At 38.9% G+C, this 25,578-nt stretch overlaps 1 protein-coding gene across 1 annotated transcript in view; it reads right to left on the bottom strand.

The window, feature by feature from the left end:
• pdgfd (platelet derived growth factor d) overlaps window positions 1–24,910 on the bottom strand; it is a 53,222-nt gene extending 28,312 nt beyond the window's left edge. The window contains exon 1 of the mRNA XM_086261372.1: window positions 24,212–24,910. Within this exon, the coding sequence (XP_086117498.1) occupies window positions 24,212–24,329 (118 nt within the window). The 5' untranslated portion in view covers window positions 24,330–24,910. The remainder of the gene's footprint in view (window positions 1–24,211) is intronic.
• Between the last annotated feature and the right edge of the window lie 668 nt (window positions 24,911–25,578).

The following is a 25,578-nucleotide window of genomic DNA, read 5'->3' on the forward strand; positions in this document are numbered from 1 at the left end:
CACACACACATATATATATATATATATATACACACACACACACACACACACACATATATATATATATATGTGTGTGTGTGTGTGTGTGTGTATATATATATACACACACACACACACACACACACACACACACACATATATATATATATGTGTGTGTGTGTGTGTGTGTGTGTGTGTGTGTGCTTCACTGTAATGCTTATGCAGGCTCATTGTTTTACCACTTTCTCATGACAAATCAGCTGTAAACATGCCCCTTTGTTTCTCTGTCATGCTCAAAACACAAGCACAAAGGCATGAAAAAGTCACACACATACACATATATATCCTGGGGTGAACAGTGCATGCCAAGGGGTGTCAGCTTTGGTCAGCATCAGTTCTTACCCCACATATCTACTCCCTCTTGGCTTCTTCTCTTTGCTCATTTCTGCACCATCTCTGTTTCACTCTGTTTCTAATCACGATGAATCACTTTTTCCTTGTTTCCCTAGTAATAGATGCCTAATGTAAAGTCTTAAATTTAACATTTAATAATATTTCATGAATCGTGACCAGGTCAAACCTCTGGTGTATGTAGTTAAAAAAAAAAAACAACTATAATTAATCAGTATATTACATCTTTTTCTGATATTTTACATTTTCTTTACAATTATTACTGGCCTACATTAATTTGTGCTATTTTCTTTTATTCAAATTGATGCATGCCCTCTGCATTCATTGTCAAAGTGTGTGGTGTTGGGATATTTGTGTGGACTGATTGCACTATGAAGGAGGCAAAGACAAACGGCTCTTAGTCGAGGCAGATTGCCGCCCCTCCCAGAGCCTGGTTCTGCCGGAGGTTTCGTTCTGTTAAAAGGGAGTTTTTCCTTCCCACTGTCCCCAAAGTGCTTCCTCATGAAGGGGTCATATGATTGTTGGGTTTTACTCTATATCTATTATTGTAGGGTCTACCTTACAATATAAAGTGCCTTGAGGTGACTGTTGTTGAATTGAATTGAATTGACTGAGAGAAAAGACGGCAATCATTTGATATAACTTGTGAGATGATCAAGAATGAAAATATGTGTTTAATAGAAGGGTGTATGGGACTGCATAGTGTTAACCAGCCCACATGGAAATGCATGTGCCAAGGCAAATGTAGTGTGGACACTACATTTATTATCTCACACAAAACAGAGCTTCTGCCATATTTGTAAGCAATCAAGTCGTGGTTAGAAAGTATATCGACCAGCTTTAGATGTACTGCGTATTAAAAACCACCAAAGAATATGTGCATTAATATATATAAGAATATTTGCATTTAAAGTGCTTTAAAAGTTACCAAGGAGTTAAGAGGTTCGGTTCAGTCACTACAGAATTAAAAAACTAGAAATAGATGATCATAAAAAAGTCACACTTGCACAGCTTTTCCTAAGGGTAAAAGACCAAAAAATGTTTGTACCAAGCTGCAAACATGTCGGCTATTTTAAGTGTAGTGTCTTACTTTGTAATGACATAAAAATAAATTTATAATGCAGTAATGCCAGTATTGCAATACTGTTTTTACTGTTGTAACTATTGTTACGATGTCTGCAAAATGGGCAGATTGGAAAAATAACATGCCCTTTTTCCTTCACACTTGCTAATGCAAACTTCAGTGAAGGAGGAAAATAGAGGAGCATTCTACAACATTTGAGGAGTGGAGAAATTATTTTTATTTCTAAAAAAGGACGAGAACATGAAGTGCAAACTGTGCCCAGGTCAGACAGAGCAACCTGCTGCTGATATCACAACACTGACTCTTCTGAAGCGTCTACAAAGACAACACACTAATACAAAATTAGTAGTGAAGAATCTAGAGTGATATTAAAGATAAGTATGCTGACCCCATCACGCAGCCTGTGTGATCTTCAGCAGGTAACCAAGCAGCAGTGATGAGCAGACAGGCCCATAACCTCGTATTTCTACCCTGACCTGTATCTATAAAAGAATCACTGTGAAGTGCTCTTTGGGCTTCATAACTTACTTAAAGACTTAAAGAAAGATCCCGTTTGTCCTCATTATGATAAGGTTTGCTGATGAACTGATGTTCATGTTATTGGCCTAATATAGCTGAGTTTTCTTCTTTTTTTGTACTTTTTTTTATTGTTTCTGAAAAGGACTTTGTAAAGTTATATATATATATATAAACTTTATTATTATTATCATTAACTGGTAACTAGTAATGTAAGAGTAATGTCCAATGTAGAGTCAACAATTACTTTGTCAAATGAGTAATTTAGTAATGTCATGCATCACTTAAAAACAAAAAAACTAAAGTAATACAATGTTGTAATATATTATTTTGAGTAACAGCCTCAACACATATGGGTACTGGTTCCCTTAAAGCAGGTTTCAAGCTGCAATTTTTACACCACATTGGCTTCATTTTTAAGGCCCACAGGTTAATGCTTATATTTAACATGAGCTACATCTACTTGCTGGAAAACAGGGGAAAATATCTTGAGATATACTCGCTTACGATGTAGTTACACGCTGCGGAAGACGACTAAACATCTCTTGCAACAACCTGTCATTCAACTGCTTCCCTGTGACTTTGCTCAAAACTATGTACAATACCTGCCAGATCATCATACTTTCATTTTGATTCTTTTCAGGTAAAAAGTGAGGCAAATACTTCGTCTGGACTATAAATGTGTGCAACACACTAACGTTTGACTTTTGAAACATTTGCTAAGAAAACTCTTAGTTGCTAGGCAACATTATCAGGCAGAACTTTGTATTTCAAAGCTTTTGGTGCCTGAGTCATATCAGTGTCAGGGCTGTAAATACATTGATTTACATGCATATTTAACTTTTCACATGCAAACATCACGCTCTCACTCTTTTTTTCAGATTCCTGCAGGTAAAACTACAGTGTGTATCAGATCCATCCATTTTTCTTGTCACTTGTGAAAATGCTTATCATGACCAAGCTTATCATGACCAAACCGACAGGGCACTTATCCTTATAACCCCCTGCCTGGGGGCAATTCCAAAACACTGTCGGGTGTTCGCCTCTCTCCATTCTCCACTCGCAGCAGTAGTTACACCCACTGTGAGTGTCTGTGTGGGTGGATGTTTTCAGGGTGACAGCATGAGTATTTGAAACAGAGCATAAGAAAGAGTTTGTGAGTTGTAGGGTGGATTTAGAAGTTTTGTTTTTTTTTTTCATTTCAGGGAATGTGCACGTGTGAATATGTGTGAGAAAGAGTTTCGTGGCCCTTTGAAGCTGAAACAAAGGCGTGTCCTGTGACACGGACAGATGAGGTTAGACAAACAGATGTGAACAAATTATTGTTAACTGAGCTAGAAAACTCTTTGTGGACATCCTTGCAGGGAAAGACGGTAGGGTGGGGAAGAGAAAGATATGGGATGCAAAACAATAAGAGAGATGGAGTAGAGATGAAAAAATCTGGAATGGGTGTGAGAAAAACTGGGAAACTCTGGGATGTTGAGAAAAACAAGAGTAAAAGAGGAAACGATGGTCAGGACAAAAAAGGAAAGATGGAGCAGTGGCCACGACTACTGTGCAGCGAAAACAACAAGAGAAGCCCCAAGATATCTCAACACATGAAAACTGTGTAAGTTACACAAAAGAGCATATCTGAGTTGGGCTCATAAATATGCAAAAAATTTATTATTATGTGTGCATATATATATGACTCTGTGTGTATGTTTGTGTAAGTGTTCCACTTGCTTTGTTGTGATGTGCACAGATTTGTGCAAATTCATCATTATCTTGTTTTTTTTCCCATCTATTTCAAAGGCATAAACAAAGACAAAACATCAATGCAAAGCCATGACTCGCAACGCATTTAAATTTCCTTTGGTACTGGAGCTTTTTAGCTGGCCCTCACATCTTCACCAATGAGTTTCAATGATCCTTTTAGGCCTTTGATTAGCATTAGCATCCACTTAACTTTTCCAAGAGGCTCTCAGGCATCTATGACTCAACACCTGTTGATGAGGGCAAATTAGTCTAATGGATACAAAGAAAAGGGACAAACAGCTCTCAATGATTTGTGCCTGAGTGAGTGGAAATCAGGGATTAAGTCTGAGTTGAAAAGATAATATGTTAAAATGTCTTAATGATGTTTATTGATATGTATGATAAAGGATGTTAAGTATTATACACAAACCAAAAAAGTCATCATATAACCCAGTATTCTGTGGATGACACTTTTAAGGATAAAGTTTGGTGTTTTGGCATTAAGGGTACCCACCTGACGGAAACTCCAATCTAAAAGATCACTCTGTAAAGTTGCCTTAAAGAGAAGGGAGTCCTAAGCTGATTTTGTTTTTTGGGGGGTTTTTTGTTTTGTTTTCCAGGCTGAAGACCTTTTTATTTCTTCTTTAACACTAGAACCACCAACATGTCATTTTGACCCACTGGGATTTTAAAGTCATGTTAACATTGTTAAAAACCTTGTAACTCTGTTAAAATCAAATCCACCATCTCATAACTTTTACTAAATCAGACTTATTTACCAAATTCTGAATTTTGGGGTGTCTGGAAGAAAACAATTATGACAGATTTTACCTAGAATCACCGCGGACGTCATTTTGACCTGATAGAAATTAATCTAAAACCACTACTGCAGGATTTCCAAGCAATATGATTGTTGCTATAACATTAGTCAAAGCTAGGTGAATATGATTGATTAAAAAAATAAACAGGGGACTGTAGTTGTTTTTTATGCCTTCCGACAGGGTCAATCTGACTGCCCTCCAGTTCTAGTGTTAAAATAAAGCCCATCAACTGATATTACGTGACTTTTTTCTAAAATGGTCTTTTGTAAAACCACTGATAATGTTTTTGACTACATATAAATCAATGTTAAATGCTGTGCTCAAGAAAAAATAAGAATTGTTTACACATTTGGATACGTGGAGAACTGGGTACATTGCTGGCTGTGCAGAGCAGCAGGGGAGCTATAGTTGAACTGAGCAGAGAGTCCAGGGTGTGGAAAACTAATATGAACTAATAATAAAGGAAATCTGAAGCAGGGCAGCCTGACGGACATGTGTCAGGCCTGAGGAGCAGAACTGAGGAGGGCTGCAGACTAAAGCAGAGCAGAGGGAACAGTGGATGAGAGAGAGACCTCAGGTCTGGTGATCAGGAGATAGATGTGGATGATAAACCTCTTCTGTTCTGCTTTTACAAAAAAAATTTTCTTTTATATTTTGTTGTATCCAACTGTGAGATCAATTTTAAAATGTAGGCAGTGAGCTGTTCAACCTGTCTAACAGTGAACTTGTTGTTTTTTATGCCTTCTGCACAATTAATCAAATTTTAATCTCCATCGTGATTTTGGCTTCCCACAATAAAAGGAACATAACTGACTGATACTGAAAATGTGTGCTCCGCCAACTGAACACAAAGTCAATCAAGCGCTCCCTAAATCACCGTGCCGATCACATCTTCTCTGGGTAGCTTTAGGTTTCCTGGACTCGCCTGGCCAAATCAAACTACATTAGGAGACAGACTTAAAGCAAAACTCTAACATCTGGCAAAGCAGAGGGCAAAAAAAAGTTTGTCCCTGAAAGTGGATCATCATCAGTTGTTTGGAAATACTTTGTGATGTTAACCAAAGCACTGCAAAGGCAACTTATTCAACCATCTAAAAAGCACACCATAAAAAGTATAATCAGTGAAGGACTAGAAAAACAATGCGGTGTTTGTTGCTAAGGTGAATCATCAAACATCAACTCACACATCCATAAATGTGAGTCTGTACAGCCCATTGGTGTATTCTTGTAGCTCACAAAGATGCAGTGAAATCACCAACACAATCACATACTGTTTGTTCAAAGATATGTGTCCACTAAACTCGGACAGTAACGATTGCTTCAGGAGAATGGCCAACATGCCCCTAATGCACTTTTTCTAAAGCAGCAGAAACCAGCGCTGTACACAAAATAAATGAAAAATGTGGAGGGATCTCACAGCTGTGGAGTGCTTTGCTACAGTGTTATTCACATCCATCAAGAATGAAAGACTTTATATTTTATTTCTACTAGATCAGGTCAGGTGACTAAACATGTTATTTCCCAGCAAAGATTTTTTAATTAACAGGAGTGGAGCACAATGTGAAGGTGAAAAGATTGCCCGTGGAATCGATTTTGAATGAGGTTTTTGTGTAATTCTTTTAAACACATCATCTAAAATTGATTTTAAACTCTTCTACAATAAATGAATTATTAGGATGTATAAGGTTTTGAGTTTTTTGTTGTACCCTTTGTTTATCAGTGGATTCTAAAATGCTTTCACCTTTACAATCTCTAAATAAAACACCCATTTCTGTACAAGAGTCAAAGCCAGCTGCTGGGCATGCTTATGTCTTTTGCGATGTCCAGGACATTACTGAGAAACTTTTATGACACATTGATGGCTTCTGCAATCATTTATGTAGTTGTCTGCTGGGGTGGCAGCACAGAGAGGAGGAGGAAATGACTTTGTAGACTGGTAAAGAGGGCCACCTCTGTCCTGGCCAGTCTCCTAAACTGAGGAGGTGGGTGAAAGGAGGATCTCAGCCAAGTTAATTTCCATTATGAACAACACCTCTCACCTGCTACATGAGACTGCAGTGGCCCTAAACAGCTCCGTGCAGCCAGCATGTAGTACCAAGCCCTATCATAGGTACTTCATTCCAGTCGGACGGTACAATACATGCTTGCTAAAATATACATGTTTCACTTCAACTGCACTTTATGCATATAAAAAATCTCTGTGTATGTAGGTTACTGCATGTATGAGTTTATCTGTGCACTGCTTTTCTTATTTATTTTTCTTATTTATTTTTCTAATATATCTCTAATTTGCTTTGTTGTACTGTGTGCTGCTGTAACATGTAGGAAATCTTACTTATAATTAGAGCTGGGCGATATGAGATTTTTTCATATCACGATATGTTTTTTTCATTTCAGGCGATAACGATATCTATCACGATATCAGCCAAATAACTATATTTGTAAGATTTAAATGTGCCGTTGCTCACAAGTAAAATGTGAAATAATCAGCAGCTTGTTTTTATTTAAATATTTATTTCCCATAATAAGTTCAACAGGGTAGATGTACTTAAGGAACATGAGACTTTTTCAGATAAATAAAGGCAAATATTGCAAACTACACAAAAGGCAGCCGCTAAAGCGTTTAAGTTTCAAAATAGAACAAATGAAACAGACTAAATTGTCAATTCCACTTAGAAACAAAATATTAATTCTAAAAATAAATCTTAGTTTGTTTTACAGAAGAACAGACAAAAATGACTAACTTTTGTCAATATCAAATAAACTGAGAACTAAAAGGAAATTCTCAATCTCTCCTTGTTGTATAGCTGAGCTTTTCAAACAGTGTTAACAGTTACTTTAGTCTGACAAAAGCCGAATGACGAATTAGAGCTTCCAGTCAGAGACTGAGGCTACGTCCACACGTACACGGGTATTTTTGAAAACTGAGATTTTCTGTTTTCGTTTTAAAAAATAATCCCGTTCACACATAAAGGCAGAAATGAAGGAAAACGCTGCTATGAACATGCCAAAGCAGCAGGTGGCGCTAGATTCCTAACCGTGCAGAAATGTTGGCCAATCAGAAGTCTAGAAGCCTATGTGGGAAAAAGTAAACAAAGCTGGGGCATAGAAGCAGAACCGAGTCGTATGTGTGGAGGGACAGTAACTGTGTGTATATGTAAGCATTTAAACACTGCAGAGAGTAGAATTAACAGTAACAGTATTGTAGAAATTCATTTCACTGAAACAATAACGTGGCGCACAGTGTGACGCATGCACCAGTTTATTGTATTTCCAGACTTGCTTTCGGCACAATTTACAGTGCACGCTACTCTGTTTTTTGTCAGACTTGAAATAGCCGAAATACCTTCACACTACGGAACTTCTATGGCTCTTCCGTTCGACAATCTCTCCGGCATTGGAACCATCATCTGTTTTCTCTTCGGTCACGCTCGGTTGATTTTTCTAGTCGGCACACTCATTTCCTCCATTACGCACTGGCTCCATTACCCGCTGGCTGCTTCCCAAACAAACACACGTGCGGCTTGGCACTTGTGCTGTACGTAACAAGTCACGCGACGTGACGCTGCGGCTGTGATTGGTTCGGCTCTGCGCTACTGAATTTGGATCGGCTGACCTTTTTTTTTTAAATTTTTTTTTTTAAGAGGACAAGAGCGGCGAGGTCTATCGCGATAGCTTAATTTCTCTATCGAGTAAAAGTTATATCGCGATACATATCGTTATCGTTCTATCGCCCAGCTCTACTTATAATTAAAAGGTTCTCAGTCATCCAGGTCATCGTAGTGAACCAGTTTTTGTCTGGTAGACAAAAACTGGTTCACCCGAAAGACAAAACGCCTAAACACAAACTTAACAATGTGGTGTATGCTGTACAGTGCAGCGAGGAATGCCCAGACCTCTACATTGGAGAGACCAAACAGCCAATTCACAAGCGCATGGCACAACACAGAAGAGCCACCTCCACAGGACAAGACTCAGCAGTCCATCTGCATCTTAAGGATAAAGGACACTCTTTCGTGGATGCCAATGTTCACATTTTGGACAGAGAGGGCAGATGGTTTGAAAGAGGAGTGAAAGAAGCCATTTACGTCCACTGTGAGCGACCATCTTTGAACAAAGGCGGTGGTTTACGACACCAACTGTCTGCCATCTATAATCCAGTTTTGAGTTCCCTTCCCAGACGCCTTAATGCCCACTCACATCCTGGGCCATCTGACCTCAGGAATTCGCATGATAAGGTGGGGCCAGGTTTCACATTGAGCTCACCCGAAACCCTGGCTGATTGGGACCCACACCCAGTTTCACACCTTGGCTCATGTGATTAGGTAGGGGATCATCAGGGGTTCCTTTGTCCCTCTTTGGGGGGAAACTCCCACTGGATTTATATCTGGGACTCTCCACCATTTGACCTTAGAACTGAAGAAGCTTCTCGGATGAGAGGTGAAACGTCTTCAAGCAACTCAAAGAAGTCCAGACGCTTTTCTTTCCAAGCTCCTTAGACAATTTAAAAAAAACTAGATGAAAAAGAACTTAACTTCTTTCTTCGATACATGGCTTCTTTGTCATTGCTGCTACTATTGTACTTCTACTGTTAAGATGGGATTTTAATGTGTGAGTCATGGGACTGGCTTTGATTTGCTTTTGGGTCACTCTTACAAGTGGCTCTTTGTGAAAACTGCCTCATTGTTCAGTAGTGGAGAACAGCACCTTTAAGTTGTAAACAACTTGAATGAGTAGCATTAAATCAACAGTGAAAAATGTTATTTCCAGTCTTCATGCTCCTCCTGATTTGCACACAAACAATCTCCACGCTTTTTCAAACTAAAATCAAGACAAGCCAGTGTTTCGGGCGTTTAAAGACACATTACTTGTTTTTAAGTCCCTTAGAGAATCTTATTTTGACTGTGACAATCTCCCACATTACTTATGCATTACATAGAAGGATAATGTATTAATCTGAATTAAATACTCAAGCTGATTTACCGTGGGTTTTTAACATCCGTAAATCCAAACAGGATACAGCTTTAGTCTTGTTTCTATAGCACTAAGTTAACATCTCTACATTCTCTTCGCCTTCTGCCAGTCCACTTAGCATGCTCCCATCCTCTGCAGTGATGTGCTCCTGTTTAACACCTTGGCTAAGCTCGCTGAATAATGCAGTGGGGGGAACAACTCGCTGAATCAGCACTGAGGACAGGTCAGCGGAGACACTGTGGTTTAGCGGCTCTGGCAGCCTCGACACATGAATGCAGAGGCAGTCCGCATAAGCAGACGCGACATATTCACATAAACACAGAGATCGTATTAGGGAGATGGGGCTCAAATGCATAATCAATGCAGATTAAAGCATTTTTCATAGTCAACACATTCCAACCACTTCACCAATACATCTTGACATACTAACTACACATATTAGAGCCCAATTTATGTCAGTAACTTCAATTATATTTGCCTCCTTTATTAAATACAATTCAAATAAACACAAAAATGCAGCATTACTAAAGCCAAAAACATTTTTATAACTTTTACATTTACTTTACAAAAACGTAGAAGTGTAACAAGCTAACTAAACTAAAACTTGTGGGTATTTCCATCAGAAGGTTTTTTTCTCCGACATCTAAGCTGAATACAGATTGTGGCTTATGCATAACATGAATAAATCCTTTTCTGGCCACAGTGTTGTACATGCTGTGTGGTGCCATACACAAATACAGTGCGGCACCAAGTGAAGGATGGAGAGGGAATCACAGCATGGTGTCTGATATCTTTTCCCATCTTGCTAAATAAGGAAGACGAAGCAAAAATTTCCTTGTAATTATGTTAAAAGTAAGACTGACAGGAGGAAAGAACTAGAATGTTGGAAGGTTGACGACTGAGTGAGACACGAGAGGAATCTGTGCCTGCAAGCGGGAGAGAAAGTGAGAGGAGAAAGCAGGTAGGTGAGGAGAGTCAGCTCAAGTTGTAACAACAGATTTTAAGGAGGTTCTGAGGGAGGGGTGGGACAGGGAGAAGGGAAGGATGAGGGATGAGAGGGGCTCGTCCCGACGTGGCCTCTAACTCCTTGATGCAGAGCATTTACTAAGCCCTCATAAGCAATACCGTCCCCATATGAGAGTGTGTCTTGATACAGAGTTTTATTTGCCATTTTCATTATATTCCATTATACTCACTTTGTTTGATGAGGTACCTTTACAAGTAACATTGTGAACTGTTGGTTACTGTTTCTTGAAGGCAAATAGAAGGTAAACAGCTCAAAACTGATTCTTAAGATAAAATCCGTCATACAAATACAAATGGTAAATATTAGGACTGACATCTGGTTTTTATAGACCTCTTAAGCTGTCTGCCTGCATGGATTTGTATGTCCTGTGACTCTACATTTATCACAAGTCTGTGCATCTCTGCATTAAGAGTTAATGTGATAATGCGTGAGCTTGTGAGAATATAAAAGTGTGTGTTTGTAAGGCTTGTTAGAGAAGCAGTTGGCTCCTGCTGACAGCTACTGCAGTCTGAACAGCAGGGCTGACGAGGACAATCAATTAGCCCTGATTTGCCCACATACATACACACACAGTGATAATTGCATACCGATGCGCACTGATCTAAACACACCTTATACAGTATTGTATTATAAACAACATTATATACAACATGATCAACATCTAATGAATTTTATTTGCAAAAAAAGCATTTTTATCTTGAAATTTCGTCACCGTTCCAAAAAACACTAACTTTTCTACTGTATGAAAGAAGAAATGAGGAGACATAGTGCTGGGCTGTGGCACTATCTGCCCGTGTGTGTCTGTGCGTGTATGTGTGTTTGTTATGCCCCAGCTGGAGTAGCGCAAGTTTATTAAAAATCAGACTCGATCCCTCTAGGGGCGGCTTGGATGCTGTTTGCTCGATGTATGCTTGTGTGTGTGTTTGCTCTGAGCGCTGTGTGTGATCCTGAGCAGATGCTGATGTTTTGACAGCCATCCTGCTCTCAGTCTGTCCGCCTCACGTCAGCTGTGTGTGTCTGCAAATGTGCATTCGTGTTTGTTGTAGAAAGCATGCGCGCAAGCACAAGCCGTACGTGTGTGCACGTGTGTGTGTGGTCTTAGTGCAGGGTTAAACAGTGGTCTCACTGTCAGTGAGTATCTGACCTTCTATCTACCACTGGGATCACTTATCCTTCTGCAGGCTCCACAGTAGCACACGGCACCATCCTCCTGTCATTTCTTTCTTAGTTTCTCCTTCTTTCCTTTTCTTTTTCAACTTAATCTTTCTGCCACTCTCTCTCATTTTCCCTCTTTGATAGCCCTCTAACAATGCCATTTCCCTTTACTCCTATCCACGTCCCCTATCCCCATTTCTCTGCACTAATAAGTCCCTGCTTCTCCCCCTCAACACTTGCGGCTCCCTTCTCTTCCTTCTCTGCTGCTCAGATACCAATATTCATAGAGTTAATGATGAAATGAAAACAGAGGAGGAAAAGCTAATGAAGAAGAGGGAAGACAGGGGTAGAGGTAGGAGACAGTGTGAGGAATGCTGAGATACACAAACTGAGAATCAGACAGAGAGTGAATATGGGGCAGAAACGCTGACAGTAGGGGAAGGAAGGATAAAAGTGTTTGACAGAGGAGGAAAAAAGGAATCTTTTTCATTTGTGTCAGCGCGCCATTGTCAGAGTAACAAAGACATAGCTCTCACAGTGCACTGGAGGATTTGTCAAACACACTTTCCCTTTCGCACACTCAAACACACATATATATAAAAAGCACGAAACATAAATACACAGGGTGTTTATCTCTTTCCTTCAGCAGGGACGAATCTCCTGGGGTGAGAGCAGCTCCTGCTCTCATCTTTCTGCAGTGTCACTTCTGACATTTGTCATGTTCTCCCCCTCATTCAAGTTTCAGCAGGCATTGAAAACATCTGAAAGACTTTATACCTTTGTGTAGTTTGAGAAAATAATCTAACCACCATTTACCTACCTATCACCCTCAAACGTGACCCATAAGCAACCCTTCACACACGATTAATGACTGGAATGCTAAATTCTGCATCATTTTTGCACAGCACCCTGTATGAGTTCTCACTGTACACGATGCTTGAAGTAAATTATTTTTGCTGCCCACTGTTTTTTTTTGGTTTTTTTGGCCAACTGTATTGTAAAGATTTGTATGAACACAAGTCTGAAAAAAGATAACTTGGTAAGTTGACACAGATTGGTTTAAGAATACAGGATATGTTGAGTTGATTATTGGTCTCAAGGCACTGAGCTCATTAAAAACCACTGAAGGATGCTTCAGGGTCAGCACAGCAGATATTGAGGAGTGATGGGAATAATTTTTCCCCAAGGATAACCCAGCCCTTAAGAGAAATAGGTGGATAAATGGTAGCAAATAGGCTTTGCAAAGCTTTAGGATAGTAACACATTATTTTTGTACTGTTGCCACCACAGTGGGTTTTATATCAAACAACCAAGATGTGACTGAAATGCAGATTTTCAGCTTTAATTTACTGGGTTTATCAAAAAGGTATTGCATTAGCTGTTTAGTAATTGCAGCCATTTATATACACAGACTTTTCCAGTTCTGAGAAGTAATTGGCCAACTGACCGACAAGTAGTTGGACTGCCAAGTGAGTCCTGCTCTTTCACTATTTCGTCACAACCTAAGAAGATAGAAGATCTGGAGTTCATTCCAAATGTTGAACTTGTAGTTGGTAGCTTTGTTTTCTGCTGAAATTCTAAATTTGAGGTCCAGTGGTAAAATTAGTCCTTTATTAGTCCTAAAAAACAAAATAAACCTATCAGATAAAAAAAAGAAAAAGAAATAGTGTACTGCCCAGCTGAATATAAATACAGCAAATTGCAAACCACTGGTTACACTCAACAACAAGAAGGTCACAAACTCTTTCCATGAAACCAAGATAAAGTTACGAGAACAGAAAAGTATTATGAAGAGAAAGAAACAGCTCCTGATTCAAAACCACAAAACGTTAGCAAGCTACTTGACAACCATCCTATCATTTCAGTGTGTGTGTGTGTGTCAAATATGTTAACATTTTTAAAGTCTGTCACCACCATGTTAGTATTATAAACTATTTTCAATAAATAAATATATTGCATGTGAATGTTGTGCAATTCTACTGATATTGGTATTGACTATTAAATTTCTGCTACTGTGACATCTCTAATGGATAGTATGCAATACAGTACAATTTATGCACTTCATGAAACCATTCTACATAACTCACCATTGTATGGCTGTCTTCACTTTCTTAGTTATAGTACAATAGCTGTAGTCTTTGATTTGGAAATAACTCAGGAAAGATCAAAAACAATTATGTTTTAATTCTTAATCCCATGTATAAAATGACTCATTAAGCAATAAGCAATTTGACCCAACTGTGAGCAGTTTTTAAGACGCAAGTTAACCATTTATGCATTCATGCTAAAAACGTACACCTTATATTACCTAAAATACAATAATTAAACCCTACAGAGCCATAAGGGGAGAGGTCTGTGATGGCAAGGTCAAATTTTGCTTCAAAGCAGCTCAGCAGGAAATCATTTTCACTCGGTTTCAGTTCTTGTTGTGCCAAACTGAGGATGTTGTCATCTTTTGGTTTTATGCATCTATGATCTGCAGCGTGATATAGATCAGCAGCTTTCCAACTCAAGTCCAAATGACTGCCAAATAGCTGCACAACAGACTCTTTTAATTGCACCCTCCATCCCCTCAGAGAGCATGTTTCAAAGTACCACCTTGCACCAAGGGACATCGATGTAATTAACACACCTGCTGCAAGTACAACTACAGTGGCGTTGTTAATTAGAGTTCATTTGTTTGTGTAAATAGGAAGCAGAAGCTGTTCTGACAGGTCGTGGAAGTCAGGCGCCTTAAGCAGGCATTTTATGTTTTTATTTATTCATTTTACTGCATTTAATACTTTGTTCCACGTGTTACTTAATTACTCTGTAAGCTTTGAACATGTAAACTTCACTTTTCCACATGTTATAGACAACATTTGAGCTGAAATGCTGTTTTACAGGTGAGTAGCTTTAGGGAAAATGAAGGGATGTAAATCTAGATCAATAAATAAAACTTTTAGAGCCCAGTAGGTATTATTGGACTCATACCTACACAGATGCAGTCCTCCTCTCTTGTATCTTTAACACACTCATACAAACAGATGAGAAGTTTTCTCATGCATGAACTGTTGACTCACATTAGCTTTGTTTGTGAAGGACTGGAGCAGACTAAATGCCATGAGAGAAGCTCACCATCCAACTAATCTACTACCTTCAAAGTACACACTTCCATTTCTTCACACTATGTTTTCTCCCTATTAATATTCCTCATTCTTATTCATCTGCGTTTCTCTGAGGTTGAGGGGGTGCTGTGAATCTTTGTTCAGAGACTCCCTCCCTCCTCTCTCTCCAAATTTTTGTCTCCTCCTATCCTCTTCTTATCCCTCAATCTCTTGTTTATCTCACATTCACTGCTTATTCAGCACAACCCTCTCCCACTCATACTTCTCCTTTTTGATGCCATGCACTCTATATCACTCTTTTCACACCTCTACAGTCTCTCTCCATATCAATCACTCGGTTTCTGTTGTCTGAAGTTATCCCTCTTACTTTCACAAGCTCTCTCTTTCGTCTGCTTGTCAGCTGTTTTTGTAACACACTGGCAGAATGCAGCATCTCTCGCCACCCTTTTTTGAGCCTTTCCTCTTTGTTTTACCCCAGTCAACCTCTTACCTTCTATATAGTTATACATTTCTACTTGTTTAGCTTCCCGTCTTCCTTGTTTAGCTACCTTCACTTTATCTTATTCAACCTTCATTATCTTCTCTGTCTTTTATTTGAATCTGTTCTTTTGTTTCACCCACTAGTCCAACTGCTTTCTGTTTCTGTGCACCTCCACCTCCTTGCTCTTTCCCTCCTCTGTTATTTGCACCCTGCTATTTGGCAGTCCGATGGCTCAGCTGCCAAGACTGACACTCTACAAGGACTAAACATCTGTCTCCCTTTCGCTCTACCTCGCTCTCTAATTCTCCTCTACTGAGTCCCCAACTCAGCTCATTTTCAAAAGTGCATTGCTGGCTTGTAAATTCAGTTACTATAGCTAAGGAAGACAATGCACATCAACAGAGATAAATGATTCTGCACAACTCATAACAAGCTTGCATTAACAAGTGCCATAGTTGCCAGTTATGGGAACCCTAAGTAATCAAAGTCTATACACAGTATAGACTAGAAAGTATTACAAAATATTCTACCAATACTTTTGAATTATCCCACTTTTGGCATGATCGCACATTAGAGTTTATGTTTTCAGCTCACTTTGGCTGGAGGAACATTAAATATGTCAACTGTTTTCATACATATATCACCTCTTATGGGGGATAAGATAAGGAAAACATCAGAATATAAATATTCAAATGGAAGTGTTGTTACTCAAAATAGCAATCTATTACACATTAATCGTTACTTTCGTAATAGTAATACGGTATATTTTCTGGATTTTTAATTTGTTACACTACTCGTTACATTATATTATGATTACTCCATAAAATTACTTGAAATGCATTGACACATAATTTTGTGGTTCGTTTTTTTTCTTTCCGCCCCACACCTTTGTAAGCACCTTTTAAAGCAAGTAATAACATAGTTGTAACTGTCATTTAATTACTGGATTTAGTAAAGTAATGCATTGTAATGTGTTACAGCCAACACTGCCATATGACAATAATTTAAATTATGTATATTCATTATTTTGGTAATTCCCATGCATCTAGCACTCTCACTTAAACCATCCAGAGCATTTTTTAGTAGTAAGAACACAACTGATCTTCTTTTGTGTGCAACCTTCGAGAAAATGTCTGCAACTGTGTACAGGGATTCCCCAAACACTGTAATATGTTCATGTGCAAGAAAGATAAAGATAAATGATCACATCAGAAAAATAAAGCTAAAATGAAAATGTTTAAGCTTGGCATTGGTACAAATACAAACAAGCTATTTCACTCGACTGAATTAGATTATAAACATGCTCCTAAAACTGTAACATTTACTGCAAAACTTTCCTCATCACCACTTTTTTGTCATCGCGTTTTTCTAAATTGTTACAGTATAATCACATTTCTGCAAGACGATGCGGTCACGGTTAATTTTTTTTTAAATCATGAATTTACAGTTCTTGGGTTCTCACATTGCTGTGGTTAATGGAGCGTATTAGATCCTGTCATTGCTTCTTTTCTTTCTTTCTGTAAACTCCTGTAAACTTTGGATAATATTGGGGAATTCATTGTTCTTATTTAGACATTAGTATTTTAGAGAAGGGGTGAAAGGATTTTTTTTTTTTGTTGCATCATGCAAGTTTTAATCAAATACTGAGATATCAGGTAATCTGCTGGTGTTTGGCACTGTTCTTGATCTTGACCCCCCTCCCTCGTCAGAAATAGCTTATCTTTCCCTCCTCTATCAGTTCTGCTTACCTTCATCTTCTCTGTCCATTTGGCTTGCAATTGGTTTCACTATATATCTTTGGAAGCTGACGAGGCAGAAAAGTAGAAGGACAGGTCTTTTAACTTGGCATATCTCTCTCTACACACCTTTTCCCCGTTCTCCTCCTCTGTGCCCTCTAAGCTTCCTTTAAAACTACCACTTCTCTCCCACTGCCCTTGCTTCCTCCTCCTAAAATATGAGCACCATATCATACGTGACTCTACACCTAGACCCACTCAATTTTCAAGCCATCATTTCACCCTTTGCCTCTTTCTCTCCCTTACTCTCTCTCTCTCGCCACACAAACAGCACACACTCCTCTCCCACTACACTGTCCAAGTGGTCACCGCCCTATTTTCTTTTCTGTGCAGGGGAGGAAAAGACCGTCTGCCAAACATTTAGAGGTGGGGTAACTTTGGCTCATGCAAAGTGTGTGGCAAAGCATGCGTGTGTGTGTATGTGCGTGATGAAAAGTGTTTATTGGGGGATTCCCTTGAAAGGGAGATCCTGTAATTGTGTTTGATTCAGCCTGGGTGGGCGGGTGGGGAGTAGCTTCATGTTGAGTGTCCGAAATGTGACTCATGAATTCCAAATAACCTCAGTCATAATCCTCCCTGCTGTCACCCCTGTGTTTAATATAGTCCCAGAAAAACATTTGGAACCCATTTACATCCTGTCATTATTCAGTTTCGCCAGGCTTGTGTGATATCACAAGTCGGTGTGACATTGTGATGTAACACACAAAACAGAATCACTGAATTTTGGTTCCATCACTATCCTGATGAAGCATATGTCTAAATTCAACAAGGGAAATCTTTCACATCTCTATCTTCATCTTCACCACCACCAGCATCTAGACTCCTATCCTACTTCCTATCCTATTCCTGATCTGAGTCTAATTGCCAAATAGCTTTTTTAGACATGATTTTGATTTGAGAAGATATTAATGTAAAGTTCCACAATAGCTAGTAAATGAACACTAGAGAGGATATATTTTCACAAGTGATGCTTAAGAAGGTCAAGTATGTACAAACTTTGCATCTCAACTTTTAAGCCAACACGAGTAAAAAGAAGCCGAAAGTGGTCTAGGAAATGGAAAATGGAATACACAGTTCCATAAGAATGTGAACATTTGGAAAAGCTCCAAGACATCTACCAACGGATACAGAGGTGAAATTGTTTAGTCAAACATGAATCTCTACTTTGAACTGTTCTTCACAGGGTTTCCACGAGTGTATTACAAGTCCAGCGGTGCACCAATCCACAAGACTGTTTTGATGGGAGTGTGATTGTGCCTCTGTGTGTCTGTGCTGTGTGTCCCTGGCCACACTGAGCACTCATACACACTGAGGGCCCGCAGGACATCACAGTTATTGATAATGCAAACAGGTGAGGACATTATCTGTACCAATATCTAAATGAATTGCTGTGGAGCTTGTGGCTTTTTGCTTTTTTCTCATAATCTATGCCCTTTTTTCAGTATACAAAGGTAAATAAAGGTCTATCAAGTGCATCCATAGTGTCTGATAGAATACATTTGACTAAATGTGTTATCCTTGTGCAGGTGTCTCTGTTTTGTCTTAGTATGCCTGTCTGTGACACTGTTTGTCACATTGTATTTGCCAACAGAGCCAACGGGGTGAAATAGCTTTTGATTAAAAACAGCTGAAACAGATGGGTGAAGGCTGAGAGATAGAGACAGACATGAGAAAGAGAGAGATTGAAAGAGGAGGATCTGCAGAGATGAAGTGATATGTAGCGAGGCGCAGACTGATAAGACGGCACTGAGAGGACGGCAAAGATAAGAATTATTGGAAGAAAGAGAAGGATTCAGAAGGATATGCCACGACTCTTCATAAAAAAAAAATATTGTGCTCAATACAAGATGCGTAATTTCTAATCTCTGTCCGCCAAAGTGACCCGTTGCACTCCATGACTAAATGATGGTTTTATGACAAAAACAGAGAAACCTGTATGTCTAACCTGTTGCTAGTAGAGAGCTGGTTATCACTGCAATTATGGTTACTCTCTATTTTTCATACTCCAAGTATAATAACTCTGTATGTGGTGCATGTTAGCGTTCGTGCTAATGGCTCAAACATAGTTGTGCTTTGGCCCTACACAGAGCCTACGCACAACTTTGCAAATCATCCACATGTTACAACTGTTTAGTGTCACCAGGGGGCAGTGTTACAAACAACCAATCTGTGGGCAAGTCACACTTCTGTTGTTGTTAGTCTTTCAATTGGCTGCATGTATAACATACAAAGAGCTAAAGTGACTGTTAAAAACAAGGAAAAGTGTCCATCATAGCCTCTGCCTGTGCTTTTCAGGCCCTTTTTGTCTCCTTTGAGGATTACATGCAAGCAAAAGGGACAAGAGTGTACAAATGCAGTATAATACAAGCCCCCTGAATATGTAATATGCTATCATATTAAGCTTCAAAGTGTAACTTTAATCCTGAAGCAAACAGTTAAAAAGAAGATATCAGTGCTCTTATATCGCTAGAGAATTTCACTTTACCGCATTCTCTCAAAGTCACATATTGTCTGCCTTAGACTTCAGTATGCTAAGTAGCTAAACACACCATGGTACATTTAGATTAGCCCAGCTGCACTAATAAATGTAATATTACAAGGAGAAATCTTAATATAATATATATGGAGTAAATAACTTAAAATTACCATTTTGACATTTTCATTACAGCTGACGTCAGCAGTTTTATTTTACACGGAAAATAAATTTTAGGCTATGATATGAGGAGTCTCACAAGGATTGTTGATGGTGTATTAAAAAGATTAATATTTCACCAAATGTCCCTCTCATTTTTTCTGTTTTTCCACATATACACAACATATCTACACACACACCATGTACACATGATTTAGACGACCTGCTGAAGTTAAAATCAACCATCTCTAAGGTTTACAGAGAAACATCTGAAAAAGAAAGAATATCCAGTGAGCAGCGGTTCTCTAGGAGTAAACACCATGTTGATGTCTGAGGAGAAAAACCCGGCTGCTTTGAACTCATAGGAAGGCAACAGTTACTTAGATAGCCACTCATTGGAATCAATATATGCAGAAGAGCATAAGGACTACAGCCGATAAACTACAGCAACTTAAGACCACAGAGGGTGCCACTCCTGTCAGCTACAACTGGAAAATGAGGCTCCAATTTGCATGGGCTCACTAAATAATAGGATAATAAGATATTGAAAAAATTATGAATCTCAATTCAGACGACGGGTTCAGCAATTGACATAAACAACATGAAAGCATGAATCCATCCTGCCTTCAATCAATGGCGTAACGGTGTGGAGGATATTTTCTTGGCACGCTTAGGGGACTTTGCTCAGTACCAGCTGAGTAACACCGTACCTGGGTACTGCTGCTGACCCTGTCCATCCATTTATGACCACAGTGTATCTATTCTGCAGGTTAACGCACCATATGAATCAGCCTAAATAATCTCAAATTGGTTTCTTGAATGTGACAATAAGTTCACTGTACTCAAACAACCTCCACAGTCACTAGATCTCAATCCAATAGAGCACCTTTGGCATGTGGTGGAACAGGAGGGGATCATCATGGATCTGCAGGCAACAAATCGTGTGATGCTGTCACGTCAACATTGACTAAAATCTCTGACGGATGCTTCCAATACATTGTTGAATCTATGCCATTCTATCATGTGCAATTCTATGTGATGTCGGATGGGCTTTGCATCCATCTGCTGCATTCTCAATACCTAAGGATATCATTTCTCTGAGATGAATACTGAGAGGCGAAGTATTCATCAGAGACTGGCGCCACCAGGCCCTCTGACCACCAGTAGGGAACGGGTGAAGTGTCTTGCCCAAGGACACAACGACCGAGACTGTCCAAGCCGGGGCTCGAACTGGCAACCTTCCGATTACAAGACAAACGGCCAACTCTTGAGCCACGATCGCCCCTAGTTAAGTTATACCTCTGTTAAAAACCAGAGCAGAGCAGTCACCTTTACCATCAGTTGCTCAACATTTCGCTGTATTATTAGTCCTGCATATTAACAAGTTGTTGTAAATTGTTATTATAATAATAAATATCTTGAGCAATAGTAGAGCGGTTCACAGAATATAAGCAGTATGGGAAATAGTTGAACATCTGTGATATTTTATGATGTTTTCGATGGTAGTAGCCGAGTCTGTGTATATGTTTGTGCTTGTGTATTAGTTTTTATTGTATTTGGGTCATCTGGTCTTTTCAGTGGAGATGACAAATTCCTCTGAGCAGAAAGGCCAAATAGTGTTTATTTTGTTGTATGTGTTTACATGTGTATTTTTGTGTTTCCTTCTCTACAAAAATACGCCGTCTCCCTGGCTAACCCCCCCCCCATCTCCACACCACCCAAACCCCTTTAAAGCACACGTAGACTCACTTCAATAGCAGGCAAAAAGAATGAGAAAAATGCTGAACAAACACGGGAGGAAAATAAAACAAAACCTTGGCGGGAATTCCTTGAAATGAGCTAAGACATTCTGTCAGAACATTTACACACAAATACGCACATATGAGCACATTCGCAATGGTTAATGGATGAAAGAAAGCTGTGGAGGCCCTATCAGCTTTAGGTTGGAAACAACTCTAATCAGCTACAGTCAATCAAATAACAGAACTAAGCTCTCATATTCCACATAAGCTGGTTGTTTTGGCAAAAACTAGACACAAACACACAAGTAAAGATAACTTTGTAGCAGTGTATTATTTTAAGACTCTGCAATGGATTAAAGAGCTGTTGAATCTAAACATCTTGCAATCAGGCTGACTGGACAGCAGCTTCGGTTCCACGTGACTCAACTTCACTTTGATCATATCGGTCTGATTTGGTATTATTAGAAAATATGGATGGTTTGACAACTGTGTCAAGAGGCTCTCTTATCGAATGGCTGACCTCATCTCATTGAGTGTGAGTGTGTAAAAAAAGTTAGACTGATAAGACGCTGTTGTTTTAGTGACTAAGGAGTTTGGATTACAATACATGGGAAACAATGAGACTCTAGTATAACAGCTATTTTTTAAATGTTAGAGTAAAACAAGTTTGTGGGAGAAAAAAACAATTTACCAATTTATGAATAATCTCGCATGCATGTGTTGTATGTGTTGACTTGTGGGACTGATTTTTAAGCTTCAAACTTTTTATCCTGACTTTGTTCATTTAATAGTTGTAACAATACAAAGCTGTTGCAAAAAGTATATAGGGACCTCTAAAGCAGCGCTGGATTTGCTTCATTAACCCATTTTAAAGCAGATATAAGTGAGAAAAATCTTTTATTGTAAACATGATATGCTGGTATCATAATTTCTGTGTTTGAAACTTGAGGTATTGCAGCAAACCTCCCTGGACAAGGATTAAAGCTGAAAAGTTCCCCAAGACCATTCAATGGTTAGCTATGTTATTGCCAAAAAATTTCAAGAAGGACAAGAGCATAAATAACAGTATAATGTACAATGATGTCTGGAGTTCGACTGATGTAGGAACTTTAAGACTGATACTGTTACCAGTCGTTTGTGACTTAAAAATCCAATGTAATGGATGATGTTGTTTTTCTTTTCAACAGATGAAAAGGATTTCCGTAACAGTTTGTATGTGAATTTATTCATATGTTCTTACAGAGATAATATGACAGTGCATTTTAAAAATAATCTTGTTTTAATGTCACCACAAGGCTCTACTTAACTCATATCAGCTCGTTCTTGTGTTTGTGGTGTTTCAACAAATATGCTGACGCTGATAGTACGTTTGGAGGGTGTTCCTCCTGTTTCTTTATTTTTTTAATTTTCATTTATCAGCTGTTATAAATGCTTGTTAGAAAATAACTGTAAATATATTATTAGAGGTCATGAAGGTCAAAGACTATTATTAAATACTGTGTCTGGAATACTAAAAGAGTAGAACAACTGTGTTTACAATTGCAGTCTGAGACAGACTTCAGTAACATAAAACTTGAAAACAATAGCAACAATAGCAACCACCAAGGGAGATTTTCTACAGAGCTGTAAAAAGAAAAACAAAAGTTGGAACACGTATTAAAAACACAGATTTTAACAGTATTGTGAAAACTTACTCCAGTGTTAACGCTGCCTTCTTCTGATCTTTGCAGCTAATACCGTTTCTTTTCCTGTTCTGTGAGGGAACAAACACTTTTCATCCTGCTGCTATTTTGAACCTCGCCCAAAAAGATCTGATGCAGCTGCTGTCTTTTTAAAGCACCAACTTTTAATCTGCACCATTTCTTCCATCACTTTTCTATTCCGTCTGCTTGTCCTCATAATGCTGCTACAGCTCTGCAATGTTTGCCGTAAATACATGCATTTATCTAACGGGGTACAATGAAACGTCCTTCGGGTGGATGTTACACTGTTGGATTCAAATGATAAAACTCAAATACTGACCGTTTTGTTGACAGGTTTGGTTGAGATGATTCATAAAATTGGAAATGATGAAAAAAGCTAACAACAACAACAACAACAACAACAACAACAACAATAATAATAATAATAAACTAAAGATAGTTTAAGACGTGTCTAATAGGGTTTTATTGTGTCAGACTTTCATTCATGGCTGAGCTCCCCATGCAACCTTGTGTTTTCTACACTCACACAGGAGAGAGTTTAGTCAAACAGGCCTCAGGGGCAGCTATCCAGGTCAGAACCTAATACAGAGGTATTTTCATGCTTTCCAGCCAAAAGCAACGCTGCAGCTGTTTGGGTGTGCGCGCGTGGTACTCAGCGCTACTTCACCACGACTTTGCCCTCAGGCACGAGCGCAAAGTAAGCATGGCACACATCCAGAAATTTATACAGCCACGAGACTCTGAGAATCTGAAGACCTTATCTTAAATTATGTAGAGATGCATGATAATTATGCTACAAAAGGTGTTTAACACCCAGTGGGACAAAGTGATGCCCGTTCTTTATTTCATTTTCAAAATTTTCAATTGTTATTCAACGGAATTTATGCGCTTCCTGTTTCTCCATCGCTCATTTTTAGATCACTTAACTTTCACCACCAAGTCAGTCGTTTGCACACAAATCCACGTACACACTGTGCACCACAAAACATGTTATTACAGCTACATCGATATTAAAGCTAAAGAAAGTTTAAAAAAGGTGATCTCACCGTCTCTTCTGCTGTTGCCCCTCATCACTTTGGTCGTAGAGACCTGAGCCCTCACGACTCCTGTTAAAGTTCCCAAAATTAGAACCGTCCACATGTGGAAAAACACCGATCCTCTCATGTTGCTGAGAATGATGCTAGGTTAAAAAAACGACAGCGGTAAAAATGAGTAAATGTCCTCTTCGTCTTCTAGTGGCTTAAGCGAAAAATGATGTACTTCAAAAGTTATCTAAAGCTTTCCATTAACGTTTGCAATAACTGCGAGCTTTGAGTAGCTCTCTCCTTTACCCGTAAATTGGAATCACTTGTTGATTCCAACGCTTGAAGTCTGACGCACTCTATGCCCCGTCTTGTTCCAAAGTGCCAAAAAATATGGAAGTCTTTGCTTTCTTTAAAAAGTTATGCGCGCACAGGCGTACCAAGTGCAAAACTCTGAAATAGCTCAGCGCAGGTGGAGGGTAATATAGCCACGCTCACGGTCAGACTGGAGACTGTAGGCGCCGGACGTCTTATCTCTGTGGAACAACTAAAAAAAAATCTATTCTGCCACTGAGAAATATCCCGCATAGTTTTCCAGTTTCTAATGCATCTGCACTTTTAAAGTTGGGGCGTCAAACTTTGCCAAATGAGTGGCGCGTGCGCACCGTGTGTGAGCGTCCAGCTTGCTGTGGGTGTGCGGGTGAGATGCTTGGGTGTAAAGTTATACAGGATAATTCAAAAAAAAAAAGAAAAAGAAAAAGAAAGAAAGAAAACCTTTCAAAAGAAACATCGATAAAATGTATGTAAAGTTTTCTTCGTATCTATTCTTTCTATTGATCCATCTTTTGCTTTCTGATTATTGTAATTAAGTACCTGATTGTTAAAACACACTTTGGAAAATGGAATGAGGAAATGAGCAAACGCAAATTTTTTCTTTAATTTTTATTTTTTTTTAGAAAATCCAGAGGAAATGGGGGGTGTCACCAGTTACATGAAAGGAAACGTGTCATGAACTTGTCCAGGACTTACTGGGAAATTTACTTTCCTCAGGTCTTAAATGTTGAATCATGCTGACGAAATATGAGATACAAGTAAATCCAGGGGATGAGATCTGTTACACAAGTTTTAACCAAGCAGTCACAGTAAGTCACAGCATTGTGCAATGCATGCATGATCATCTGGGTAAGGAAAGCTGGACCTGAGCATCTATGTTGTGTTTTTCAGTGTGAGAAACGTTTCATCACTTGGCAGTGACAACATCACTTTGCTCTGCCTGAGCGATGTTAATGTCATATATTTTCTGTAATTCAAAATGAGGTGTTGCGACCCATCTAAGATAACACAGCACATGTGATAAATCTGGAAATGAACTGTTTGGAATCACTCCCTAA

Source organism: Aulonocara sp. 'chitande type north' Nkhata Bay, linkage group LG14 (genome assembly GCF_057382095.1).
Source record: "Aulonocara sp. 'chitande type north' Nkhata Bay isolate Kocher_YH1m ecotype deep benthic linkage group LG14, A_spYH_male_GT1.1, whole genome shotgun sequence".
Classification (NCBI taxonomy): domain Eukaryota; kingdom Metazoa; phylum Chordata; class Actinopteri; order Cichliformes; family Cichlidae; genus Aulonocara; species Aulonocara sp. 'chitande type north' Nkhata Bay.